The sequence below is a fragment of the Natator depressus genome, chromosome 4 (assembly GCF_965152275.1).
Source record: "Natator depressus isolate rNatDep1 chromosome 4, rNatDep2.hap1, whole genome shotgun sequence".
NCBI lineage: Eukaryota > Metazoa > Chordata > Testudines > Cheloniidae > Natator > Natator depressus.
Genome location: NC_134237.1, coordinates 123,059,678 through 123,073,054, shown reverse-complemented (window position 1 = coordinate 123,073,054; position 13,377 = coordinate 123,059,678). Strand labels below are relative to the sequence as shown.

Below are 13,377 nucleotides of genomic sequence, written 5' to 3'. Positions count from 1 at the left end.
CACAAGAAGTTATTGGCTTAATCTGCAGCAAAGGAGACTTAGGCTAGATATTAGGAAATCTTTCTAACTATAAGGGTAGTTAAGTAGTGGAACAGGTTACCTAGGTAGGTGGTGGAATCTTCACCATTGGAGGTTTTTAAGAACAGATTGAACAAACACCTGTCAGGGTGGTCTCAGTGTACTTGGTCCTGGACTACTAGATATCACTTTTCTTATTGGTTAGTAATGAGAGGTAAGTATGTTTGTGAATTTGAGGTACTTGTGTAAAAACCTACTCTGTTCATGTTGACAAGTATTAGAGAGCCCCAGTCAACAGGCTGATGGAAGTTAAGCAATAGTAAAAGAACAAGGGGGATAATCAATTAAATTATTAGAGCAGATTTAAAATTTATAAAAGGAAATGCATACACAATGTGTATTTGCCATTGGAAATCCCTGGTACAGGATGTTACTGATGGAAAATGCTTAGATTCCAAGAACTAAGCAAATAAAAATGTCATCAGCAGTTGCATAACAAGACATGTATTAGGAGAAGGAGCTGCACCAATAGGATAACTCAGGGGTCCCCAGCGCGGTACCCGTGGGTGCCATGGTGTCTGCCAGGGCATTTTTGTGCACCCGCAGGACACCATGCCGCTGAGAAGCGTTGCCGTTTCTTGGCGGCATTTAGGCGGCAGAGCTTCTTGCCACTGCTTCTTCTCGGTGGCGGCATTTCAGCGGTGGGGTACGGGCGCCTGCCGTAGTCTTCTGGGAATAGCAGTATGCTATTCCCACAAGAAATGTTGGAGACCACTGGGATAACTAATTTGAGATTAAATTTGTCTGTCATCCAAGGACCGGTAGAGGTTTAGCAATATGACAGACACAATACTTGGAGCCCTTGTGAGAGAGTCACCTCATTGAATTCACTAGCGATCTCTAGACAACTGGAGGAGTGTCATTAGTAGGCTATATTATCCAACCCTCCTTTGCTAGAGAAAGGGCCGCTGTCATGTGGTGCTATTGTGGATGCCCAGAAAATAAGGGAAGCTTCAAGTACAGTCTTGAAAAATGTAGCATATACAGTTATTTTGGGAGGTTATGGTGGGGAGAGAGAAAAGAGACTTCATAGTGTTTATCAGGTGCTGTACCCTAATAAGAAATCCAGTGTAGTTGCTCCCATGTAGCTTTGGGTGGCCAGAAATTAGGGGGGGAAATGGCATGCTGGTGTTGCCACCAGAATGCGATGCTTGGATCCTTCAGGAGATGCCCACATCTTCAGTATATGCCTTGTTTGGTATGAGTATGTGGTCAATTTGAAGTTCCTTTGCTGGGCTGGAAAAGAGTAGTTCTCCTCACTCTCTTCTTGCTGTGTGGGAGTGATTGGGAGGTTCAGCTGTTTCACTATAGGTATTTAGAGAGGAGATGGGGCTCCTCTTTCCTTCCTTTGTTTTGTGGTCCGCTCCCTGGATTATGCTCGTACCACTGTTGCTGTCCAAAGTCTTTCCTTTCTCTCCAGTATGGAGAATCTGATCAGTTTCAGTCAAGCTTCCTGTTGTTTTGAGCAGCAGGAGTGAAACTCAGAAGACTTTCTTAAGCAAAGTGAGAGAGAACTCTTCTTCCTCGTGATTTTGCAGAGATTATATTTAATCTTTCCTATCACACACACTTCCAGTTCCACCCCCAGCAGTGGTTCTTTTGTTGCAATTGGTCAGGAAAACTTTGGGCAAAGTGACATTGATCAGATTTGTGTAATTATCTTTGCTGCACCAGAAAAGCAGTGTTAGTACTTGCAGAAGAACCCCTGCTTGCCATCAGTGCTTATTGATTCTGGGACTTAGTGTGGTCCCTCCTGTCAGTATAAGGAAATTAAGTTTCCAGTTTCTCCTTGCTTTTCATTGTGGGAATAGGTCTTGAGTCTCCTGAGTTAGGAGGAAATCTGAGCACTCTTTCCCTTTCTCTCTCAGGAAGTATCATCTTCTTTTTATAGCTTCCTTACTTAAGCATAGCTGTTGTTAGGTTACTGAGACATGTAGCCTAAGAGGCCACAGCTGTCAGCTCCTTCTCTCCAAGCTAGGCAGCTCTGGCAGTCACTTAAAAGGCTGTTTTTTCTCTTGTCACATAGAGAAGGGTTTCAGCCCCTTTTTTGTTCAGGCAGGGATAAGCTACATGTAAACCTTATTTCTCTTAAATGAAAATATACTTTCATATTAGGGTTTGAAACTCTGCTCGTTCTTTAAAAACAAAAAATTGGGGCCAGAACTGTATTGCTAGAAGTACTTTCAATATTGCTTAGTACATCTTAGCACTTTTGATGAATAGTTACTGTATATGTGCATATATTGGCCATTCAAATCTTCTTTTAAAAAAAGTACTAAAAGATTTAATCTTTCTATGTAAATGCAACTTATAAAGAGAGTTTGGTAAACTTCAGTGTCTTATGCCTTCATAAGATTCAATTATCCCAGTTTTTATTAAGTTTTTTAATATAACCGGGCATTGCATCTCAAATACATTAGTGTTGTATGATTCTGGTTAAGGATGAACTTTAAAATACTTGCATTTAGGTGCCTATAACTTTCTTAGAACTTTGGACAAAAGTTTCTCATGTTTGTTTTCAGACAAATGGCACATTTCTTTTTTTGGTAAAATTTGTTTTGACTGTCTTATTTATCAGTGTGTGTCATGCTCTTTAAGTTTTTAATGCATTGACTTGCATTTAGATAACTCAGATTATATTGAAAACATCAGTCTTGCATATATTTAGTATTCAGAGGGTCGGATACTTTTGTTGTGACATAAATTTGGGTTAGAAAGAAATTGGCCAGTCTGGTGGGTTTGTTTGTTTTTTTTTTTTCTGCGGGGGGTGTGTGTGTGCAAAGTAATTTCTATTGAAGTTAGCAGTAATTTTGCCTTCCTAACAATTGGGGAACGAGGTCCTATGTTAAAAATGTCCTAAGCTGCACACTAGTGCTGTACTGCAAGAAACATGAAAGTCTAAATGTTTCTTTGGCATCATGATTTTATATAGAAGAGAATCTGAACGAACACGTGTCCAGGATATTCAAATTTAGTATTTAGAAGAAGGTCTTATCCCATCCCTAATCCTTTTATTTATACATGAATCATGTATGGATTCATTTAATTCTGATCTGAGAACAAGCACAAATTTTGGATGATTTCAAGATGGACGAAAGAGGAAGAGAGAGAAATCTCTTAGGATTACAAAACTAGCTTCATCTTATGTTTTCCCTCTCAAAAGACTTCCTACAGAAAATCTGCCATCTGTTGGCATTTTTCAACTTCAGTTGAAAGCCTGATTTGTAGATGATAAAGGTGGTGTTTGTGGATAAATGTTTTTAAAAGTTTATACACACTGATATATTAGAGGGCAGGCAATTTTTGTGCTGTTCATCTTAGAAGTTTTCCTGAAGCTTTTGAGGAAGTTCAAGTGAAGTTTTCTTTTGATAACTTTCTTCCATTTCCTTGATTTGGCAGAAAAACAATCCCACTTGGCTAGCTCATAATTTCAGTGACACAGAAAAAGCATCTCTGAGATTGCTGCCAAGGTGGTAGAAAGAAATAATAAATAATACCATATAAATGCTCTTAACAATCTGGACAGTAAAACACAGGAATGTGTTTTTGACATGCAGAATAACCACATTTGGCACCTGACTTGCTGTCATATAATAGATGCTCAGCTAGTTAATAAAACTATTAAAATATACACAAAATAACTTACTCCATGTATGTAGAAACATTCCATTAATTATAAACGGTATATACAAAGCCCTTGCAAGAACATGCATTTGTCCCATTAAAATATCCAGAGACCTGTTTCTCTGTCCAAATCCCACTTAAAACAAACAAAAAACAAAAAAAATCTCACTTCATTCAAAGAAAATGGTGTGTTCAGATACCAAAAATGGGTTCCTGTGAAAATAAGTGTCCATTGTTTTCATACAGCAAACTACTAGGCCCCGGACTTTCCTGTCTTTCCTCCTTGCTGATGTGCTTGGTGGGTCATTGGTCAGTATCATATTAAGGCATTAACTTGAGCTTATTAGCTATTACTGATGTTTGTTTCAACCTCTCCAGTCTTCCTTTTCTACTCTATGCAAAGCACTCCAAGTTAGAGGTTGGGCTTGTAGCTGTGCTTGTACAACATGGTTTTCCAACAGGAGCAGAGTGATGGTAACCCTAATCACTGTATCATATTATATTCCTTTAACATTGCTCAATCGGGTATCTCTTTCTGACCATCTCATTTCATTTAGTATTGTTACACTCTCATTCATAACCTCTAAGATCACAGCATTCCTGATGTATCTGCTACTGTTGACCCTCTCCTGTCCCTCCTTTTCTTCCTCCAAAATGGATTCTGTGGTCACCTCCCTCAAGTTTTCTTAATTAATTGTTCTTCTCTCCATTATGCACATTGTTACACTTAACTCCATCCCTGGCTAACACCTTAGATCTTGCTTCCTTGCTTCATCTATTCCTTAGCTGCTGAAAACCTCTGAATGGAAACTGGACACTAAGCAGATGATTATGTAGTGAATAAAGGTCTTTTCTTTAATTTTCTTCCATTTTTCTAACCAGTCTTTCCCACCTCTCCTTTGAGTTCAGGGTTCACACACTTTGCCTCCTGTATGCTATCTTTTGACTTTCTCCTTCTCACCTTTTATCCCTATGTGCTGACTTTCTCAAGGCTTGTCTGCTTGGTGCTATAATGCACACTGCAAAAAAGGGAGGGAAGATTTCTAAAATGCATCCTGAGCTCCCCTCTCCAGAAACCCCCAACAACCTGCAGGGTGGATTGGATTTAAATCATGATTTAAATCACTAGTCCGGAAGACTCAATTTAATCATGGTTTTCCACATAAAAGTGCGTTCTTGTTGGTTGTTATAACCTTAATACATATTCTTCACAACTCAGAGATAGATGTAGGTTTCATTTTTAGAAGGTATGCACTATACATTTTTAAAGTGATTTATTTTGAAAACTTTCAAATTAGTCTTACAGCTATAACAGAAAATGAATGATTTTTTGGTTATTTCATTTACCAACAGTAATTGAAGCAGATATTTATGAAGTCATTGGGAGGTGAACTATCTCCAATTCAACAGGTTAATCATTAATATTTGGAGGATTTTCTTGCCATGCTCTATTCGGAGGAGAACATCACCAAACAGACATTTAAATTGTTTTATTTAACTAAAACAACAACGTTAAGTATTCTGGATTTTTTTTCTTTCAACAACAAACATATAATATTTTAGCAAAACAAGCATATGTCCCTTGCGTCTCACATTTATCTCCAGACTTCTTCTCCTTGTCCAGATCTATTCCACCCCCACTAATCTGTTCATTGAACTTTTTGAAACTTTGCACTTTTAGAGAGAGGTAAGGGATTGACTCTTTGTACACAAATTTTCAGAGTTGACAATAGAGTTGAGGTCTGTTATTTCTCACCTCTCTCTCTCTCTATTTATTTATTTATTTATTTATTTATTTGAAACATTTTTGCTGTTAACAAGCATGTTACCTCTGGAAACACAAATCCACAGTTTGAAAACTGCAAAACTAATCCTCTCTGATGGTATCTTCTAGACTGAGCACTGAGTCCCATTGGGTCGATAGAAAGATTAACCTAAATAATCTATACAGAAGCCTGTGGAACCCTGTAAGATTGGAGCCCTAATCCATGAACTATTGGAACTCTTTTTTAAAGAACTTTTGTTAAACATTACATGAAAATATTGTCTCATACTATAGAATTAGAATTTATAATCCCTATTCCATGATATATCTTTGAGCTATAATGTATCTGAATTAAAACTACCTTTAGATAGGTTTTTTCCTCAAAAAGCATTTTATAAAAAAAAAAATCCAATTTAAATTTTAAAAAATCTGATTTTTTTTTTTTAAAATCATTGATTTTTATCCACCCTGACAACCTGTCCTTGAACCTGTGTGTCTCTCAAGCTACTCTACTGTCTGTGCTGTCTCCTTTCCATTTGCCTCTAAACTGGTTACAGTGACTTCCTTTTGTCTAATTCACTCCTTGATCCAATATACACTTTTTGTATAAAGTAAATATTGAGAGAGACTGACTCTGTATTACTCTGGTTAGGACACTCATGAGATGTGGTGGGCTCAGATTCAAGTCTTTGTATTGTGTCTCCTGTGTCCCATGTGGAGCACTAATCACTAGGATGAGTGCATGCTGTCTAGGTTTTGAGCAGAAATTCCGTTGTGGACCTAAAATGCTGTCCTGATGAAAGTTTGGTTGAAACTACTAAAAGCTTTGGTTTCAGAGAATTGGGATTTTCTGATGAAAAATTGTTTCATCGAAAATTCCCAAATTGCTGTACTTTTCAACCCTTTCTTCCAGTTCTTGCAATATTTATATTTAAGTGGTGTGATGATCAGAGATCTATAGTTTTCCCTCTGCTGATGTGCATAGGCTTACTAGAAAGACAGCATAGTTTAATTTGATTATTGAAATAATTTCAAGCTGTCTGGTTTTGTAGGTTAAATTTCTTTTGTCAGATGACTTTCTAGTTTAGAAAAATAAGTGAGAATGAGAATCCATATGTTGTTAAAAGAAAAATGTTAATGAATTAGTAGTGAGAATAAAGACAACGGGGTTGTAAAATACAAACCTCTTAATCCAATAGGCTACACTACATAGTTGTTGATCAGATGTTTGATTAGTCACCAGAGGGAGCTCTTAGCTTCATGAAGGTCTCTGTATATGGCAGATTTTTCAGAGACCTTTTTAGTATGCTAAGGCAATTTAGATGTTTAAAATAAACTACTGGCTTTTTGTGCTATAAAATTAGACTAAGAATTTGGGTGGGAAGTACAAGATTAGTCATAATATATCATTCATAGTAAAAATAAGTGCTCAAAAAGGAAACATGCTCATTGCAATAACTTTAAATTTCATAGTTTATTCTGTGATGGTTGTCTCTTTACAGTGAGACTAAAAATCTGGCTAAATTCACTATTTGGCTAAAATCATTATTTTTTGTAGGAACAATTCATGCTAAAAATTCCATTGAATCTGAGTATGACAGACTGGAATTTACTAACGTGAATTAGGTTTTCCGTTTCATTTTTCTGTCAAAAATTGAATCACTGTTTTTAGAGGAGAGTTTCTGTCATGGTTTGGTTTTGTGTGTTTTCACAAATTTCCTGTACAGTTACCAAGTCTTTAAATTTGCCTTGCAAATACTGCTTGCAGCAGCACTAATCATTCTAATAATTTATCAAGTACTATACTTAATTTGTTTGTTCACAGTAGTGCTTTCCAAATTGTCAGTTTCAAACATCTTCCAATTATACCATTGGGAGTGTGCTTCTGTAGAGGAGCACTCTAGGGATAGAAATTGATGTGTAGCTTTAGGGTTTACCTACACGCATAGCGGTGCAGTTGCAGCGCGTCTGGTGAAGACGCTCTCTGCCAATGGGAGAGAAGCTCTCCTGCCGACATACGGCTGTCCCTGCAACATAAATTATGCCAACATAAGCTGTAGTGTAGATATACTCTTCACACTCTGTCACTTGGAGTCGTGCAGTGAGAGAGGTTATGGAGTATGAAATGGGGTGAAAACACAGCATTTCCCCTGACCTTAGGTGAATTTAACTTCCTGATTAATATAATTATTTTTAAATCTTTACACATGGAGTTTGCTTTTTTTAACCTTAAAAATTCTGTTGCCATCCAAATCTGTACTGATTCTCACATCTCTCCTTCATCTTACTCCTGACACTTCTTTCTGGGTGTCCCACTACCATCTTATTTACAATGAGAATTTATCTTTTTGGATCATGTAGTCCATCTAGTTCTTTGACTATAGTAGTAGAATGATGACTGTTCAGGTAGGCATAATTACAGTAGATTATCTGTACATTGGATTTATTCAAGAATGCTATAGCTTTTTAAAAAAGAAGTTGTTTAGACACAAGAAATGGCATTCCTTTGTGTAGCCTAAATCGGGGTTCTCTCAGCAAATTTTTTGGTGGCCTCAGAGTGCGGCCACCAACACTTGCTGGTGGCTGCTCTGAAAATTTTTCCTAAAATAATTTAGGAAAAACAAATAAATATGTACATACACATGTCCAAATCATATTAACTTACTTATGTAGGGTTTTTTTTCCAGACTCAATAATAAAAATAATGTACAGTGGTCTCTATTCTTTACTGGACCTAAACGGAATAAAAACACAAATAAGGTGCTTTGCACATTTTTGTATTTTTTGTTGTTTCTTTCGCTTCTTTGGTTGCTTACTAGCTGGTAAGTCTGCTGGTATGAAACCTGATACTTGTATGTTAATATCACTTTTTACAGCCTCCAAGCTAGCTACTAAATCTGCTGTGAAAAGTGATATTAACAAACATACAAATATCACTTTTCACAACAGATTTACTCAACCCCAGCAAGCCCAGGGACAAATTAAGCCCTGGATTGGGAGGTGCTCCTCCAGCATTTGTGTCTCCAGAGGGGGGCCTTGTGGGAGGGGCCACTGCTTTGTCCACCCCCCCAATCACCACCCAAGAGGCTGTGGCCACAAGAAAAGCCTCTGGTGGCCACATGTGGCCATTGTGGCTGCATTTGAGAAACACTGGCCTAAATTATCTGTGCAAAAGGCCTCCAGTCCTTACTGTCTTTATTTTTGCTAACTCTGGTATAACACTGACGGAATCAGAGCCATCTACAACAAATAAAACAGTAAAAATGTGACTCAGCTCCACATGTAAACTGGCGAAACATCCCATAAAGACAAGATTTAGAGAAACAGTTTCTTGATACCTTAAACTATTGTTTCAGGGAACAGCTAGCTCTGCAGCACACAAGAGGAAAGGCTGTTCTCAGTGTAATCCTAAGTAACATAAGTAATAGTGACCTCAGTATAACTCAGCTCAACATCTTTGAGGAAAAAATCCCACTGAAAACTAGCACTATGGGACAGAATGTCACAAAGGAGGTATCCGCTGTCATGCATAAGTCCATCATTAATTGATAAGGGTTTGGACAAAAGTACTCTATGGTAGACCGCTATTCAGTGGTTGCCTATTATGGGTTTTCTTGCACCTTCTTTGAAGGTATCTGATACTGGGCTAGATGGATATGATGTGAATCTAATCTGATCTGTTATAGCAGTACCTATTTGATTTATGTCAAAGCAGAACTTGGTTACCTTGTGACTAGATATTCTAATTCCATTCTTCATGAATTCATAGCTGTGTTGTGCTTTGCCTGTATTAATTATATATGAATCTATAATTAGAATTCTGATCTGGGTCCCGCTAATGTTAAACTATGGTGTATGCATATAGAGTAGCGGTCCCAAAACTGTAGGGTGGCCCAGGCCAGCCCCCGGGGAGGTAGGGAGGCAGTGCCATCTAGCCCTTCTCCACTCCCAGCTCTGCACCCGGTCCCAGCCTTGGCCCCTGGATGTGGCTCTGTTCGCAGCCCCACTCCCAGCCCTGACGCCAACTGCAGCCCCAGCTTCGGTTCTCTTACCCCTGTCCGTGTCCACCCCCTCCTACCCCTTCCCCCTTGGGGGGTGTGGCCTGGCTCTGGCGAGGGAGAAGGGGTGAGATGCTGAAAAGTTTGGGGACCACAGATATAGGGGTTTATGCTACAATAAAAGTATCTATTTCCCACTGTTCTCTAGAAAGAGAGAGAGAGAGAAGAGTAAAGCCGGTGCAGATGGTTTGCCTGATGCTTTCTGTTTGAAAATGTAGGGGTTTTAACACTAAAGTATGCTGAGTTTTCTTTTTTAAATTAATTTTAAAAACATGTCAAGATCAGATTATGCAGCTGAAACTGCATTTGTGTATAAAATTCTTCAAATCTCCTTTGTTTTGGGGAATGGATGTAAAATCATAATTAAAAACCTCATTTTAGCTATAGGTTGCTGGTTTAAATTTTGCAGTTTGGTCATTGGCCTGAGGGAAGTGATCTTATTGGCATCCATCCAGTTCCTAGTGGACAAATATCCATATCATAAAACCACCACCGTAAGTGGAATTAATTACTGGCAGTCTTAGCAGAGAAACCAAGGGTAAAGCATGAGGAATGATCTACACTTTTTCCCTAGAGGGTGGTGCTTTGATGGCAGTGTTGGCCACCATTTGCAATGGCCACTAGTTTGTCCTTCCACTTCCCGTGGTGTATCTGTTATGTGAATACACAGGCAAGTTGAGTCTATGGGACTTTTTAATCTGGCACACTTTACTAGAATTAAACAAATTTTTTTACATGGTTTTGTTACTAATACCATGTTATGTCTAAACTTTTATCTTTACACACTTTATAATGTTTTTGAAATAAATGGAACTGCTTGTGTAAAATATATGAGAAGGATTTGGGCTGTAGATGTTTAAAATTAATACTCTAAAATCACTTTGTTTTCCTATTTGGACTTTGTTAGAGAATGTTCAGTGAAATTAGAATGATTTATCGTCAATTACAACTTGTTAGAATTTTTGGTACTTAAGTACTGGCAATAAGTAATACATATTACAATGCTTAGGTTGCATATTCTGTAGAAAGAAATCTACATTTTAAAAAAAGAATTATGTAGGTTAAAACCTTACAGAAGCAGCTTTAACCAGACACTAAAAATGACAATCCTTTTAGCATATTCTTCTATATTTCTGTATTAAAAAAATCTTTTTTGTTTTTGTTTTGTTACAGCAGTGTAAGACTGGAAAGATCTGGGCTGAATGGACTTTAGCATCAAAAGAAGTTCTCCTCTGTTAACTCGAAAAATTGTTAACCACATAAAAATGAAGCAGGTACCAGAGATCCTTGGAAATGCCAATGGGAAAACGCAGAATTGTGAAGTGAATCGTGAGTGTTCTGTCTACTTAGGCAAAGCACAACTTTCTGCCACTCTGCAAGAGGGTGTCATGCAAAAATATAATGGCCATGATGCTCTTCCATTTATTCCAGCCGATAAATTGAAAGATCTAACTTCTCGTGTGTTTAATGGCGAGTCCGGGGCACAAGATGCCAAGCTGCACTTTGATCCCCAGGAAATAAAAGGAGTTGGAACACCACCCAACACTACTCCTATCAAGAATGGCTCTCCAGAGATTAAGCTGAAAATCACTAAAACCTACATGAATGGAAAGCCTCTTTTTGAATCTTCCATTTGTGGAGACAGTGGAGCAGCTGTGTCCCAGTCAGAGGAAAATGAACAAAAACCAGCAAACAAGGAGAGGAGAAATAGAAAAAGAAGCATAAAATATGACTCCTTACTTGAGCAGGGTCTTGTTGAAGCAGCGTTAGTATCAAAGACTTCAGGCCCCTCTGAAAAAAAGGTAGTAAGTGTTTTTTGTTTTTTTTTTGTTTTTTTTTTGTTTTTTTGTTTTTTTTAAATCTTTTTGCCACTAGCCTTGTTTGTTAATCAGATTATTGCCGCTTGACCAATGAACGTACCAGGTATTTTTATTTCAAGTATTTTGAGTATGCACCTTCCCTCAAACAAGTGAGTCTTGTTGATGTTCTTAAATCCAGAGCCATTTAGATCTTTGGACCTTCACACTGTGCCAAGTTCCTAATACTCTGAATGTTTTCTGGCTATTACTCTTCTATTTTCCCTGGCTTCAAATGAAGTTGAATTACATAGACAAATTTACTTGAAAAGACAAACTTAAAGACAAAAGCTTTCAATGGCTAATATAGAATAGTTAGTCTTGATTTCTCTATACAAACATTTATTAGCAGTATGGCCAAAAGAAAGATGCTACTCTTTTTTTAAAAAATTCTTTTCAATTAAAGGTATAAAATTAAATGATTATATATAAACACTGAATAAATGATAGCTTTATTTTCTATCAAAGCCATGTTTGGGTCCTCTTTGCTGTCATCCTGGGCTTTAAATCTAAATTTACAAGAACTTTTATATTTTGTTTCCTAAAAATTATTAAATTAACAGCATGAAAAGATTTACAAGTAATTTTTTTTTAAATTAGTATCAATTGGACTATTTTCATAAGTATCAGGAATGTTAGTCGTGTTCATCTAAGAAATTTTAGATCTAATATACAGGATGAATAATAAACATTAGCCCTAAAACATTTCTAAGAATTTTTGCTGACCAAAAAGCATAAAATAGCTTATTGTGCTATACAAGGAAGTACATAAATGTAGCTAAATCTACCAAATTAATACTTGTAAATTCAGAGACTTAAAACTTTAAATTAAAATGTTACATTTCTCCAAAATACTATGTTAAAATGATCTCATTAGAAAGTTATTTCCAGCTACAGAAAATGCATAAAATGGTAAAATAAGACTGTAACTGGTATCTAACAATTAAGCACAAAGTAAGCACTGAATGCAATCTATCTTCTTGGCACAGTGATCGCCGTAGTTGTTTGGGACAGTGGGTCATGAGCCACTGATGGCTTTGAGTTTCTAGAAGTAGATTTGTGGACCACTTGAACATATTCAGCAAGCATCTCTGTCTGAGAGAACCAAAAAATCTGACATTTCTTTCTAGTTGTAGCAGACCAACTGATCGCTTTTCTATAAACCATCTATACACAACACTTTGTGTCTATCAGCTGTAAATTTGGCCATTGGATCGTTTCCCCTGCAAATTTTGATTCTGAAGTGATCCATTGATCATATTTGTGGATGACATTAAAATTTGATGTAGCAAAGCCAGGAGAACAGAACGAAATTGTAAAGTGACCTGGAGAGATTAAGAGCACTTCAGGCAACAAGGAACAGAATACTTAAGCTGGCTGGAATGGTTGCAGAAAGGAGTGGCTCCTCGTACAGTTGAGCCCAGAGTCCCTTTTTTACTTGTCTTCACTTAACAATGCTTCCCATATTTAGTAAGCTGCCAATTAAATGTGCTGTTTAGTGTTTACCCCTTCTTACAGATAATTTAATGAAGATGTTCTTTAGGGTACTGAAGAGATGAGTTTTCTTTAACATCAGCTTGCTTCCTTCTCATCTCTCAATCAAATGTTACTGTTTTATAGCGTGATTCCTTTTAAAACATATTATTTATGGTCCATAGTTCTGTTGTCCTACTGTAGGTTTTCTGTTCTTGAAATATTAGATTCATTATTCTATTAGGAACTGAAATTGGATTTTTTGAGTAGTTAACTGTCAATCACTTGCTTTAAAAAATTTTTTTTAACAATGGTATACTTCCTTTTTTCCAATCTGGTTCCACCAGATCCCTGCCACTATTGTCCATGTATTAAAAAAGACTGTGGTTCAATAAGTTAGCTTGCTAATACCCTTAACATCTTATGCTGAATATCTAGACCAGGAGTTCTCAACTTTTTTTCATAATGTATCCAAATTCCATTCACATTTGTGATTTCCTTAATCTGTCATATTTAAAGCCCA

The 13,377-nt window shown here is 37.1% G+C and overlaps 1 protein-coding gene across 8 annotated transcripts in view; it reads left to right on the top strand.

The window, feature by feature from the left end:
• Nucleotides 1-13,377, top strand: part of NSD2 (nuclear receptor binding SET domain protein 2) — a 147,683-nt gene that overhangs the window by 8,495 nt on the left and 125,811 nt on the right. For 5 of the 8 annotated variants that reach the window (XM_074951819.1, XM_074951820.1, XM_074951822.1 and 2 more), the window contains one exon: nucleotides 10,699-11,327. The exons of 1 other annotated variant lie outside the window; for it this stretch is intronic. In XM_074951819.1, the coding sequence (XP_074807920.1) occupies nucleotides 10,728-11,327 (600 nt within the window). In that variant the 5' untranslated portion in view covers nucleotides 10,699-10,727. The remainder of the gene's footprint in view (nucleotides 1-10,698; nucleotides 11,328-13,377) is intronic. 2 more of the 8 variants (XM_074951821.1, XM_074951823.1) reach the window with 1 other exon arrangement.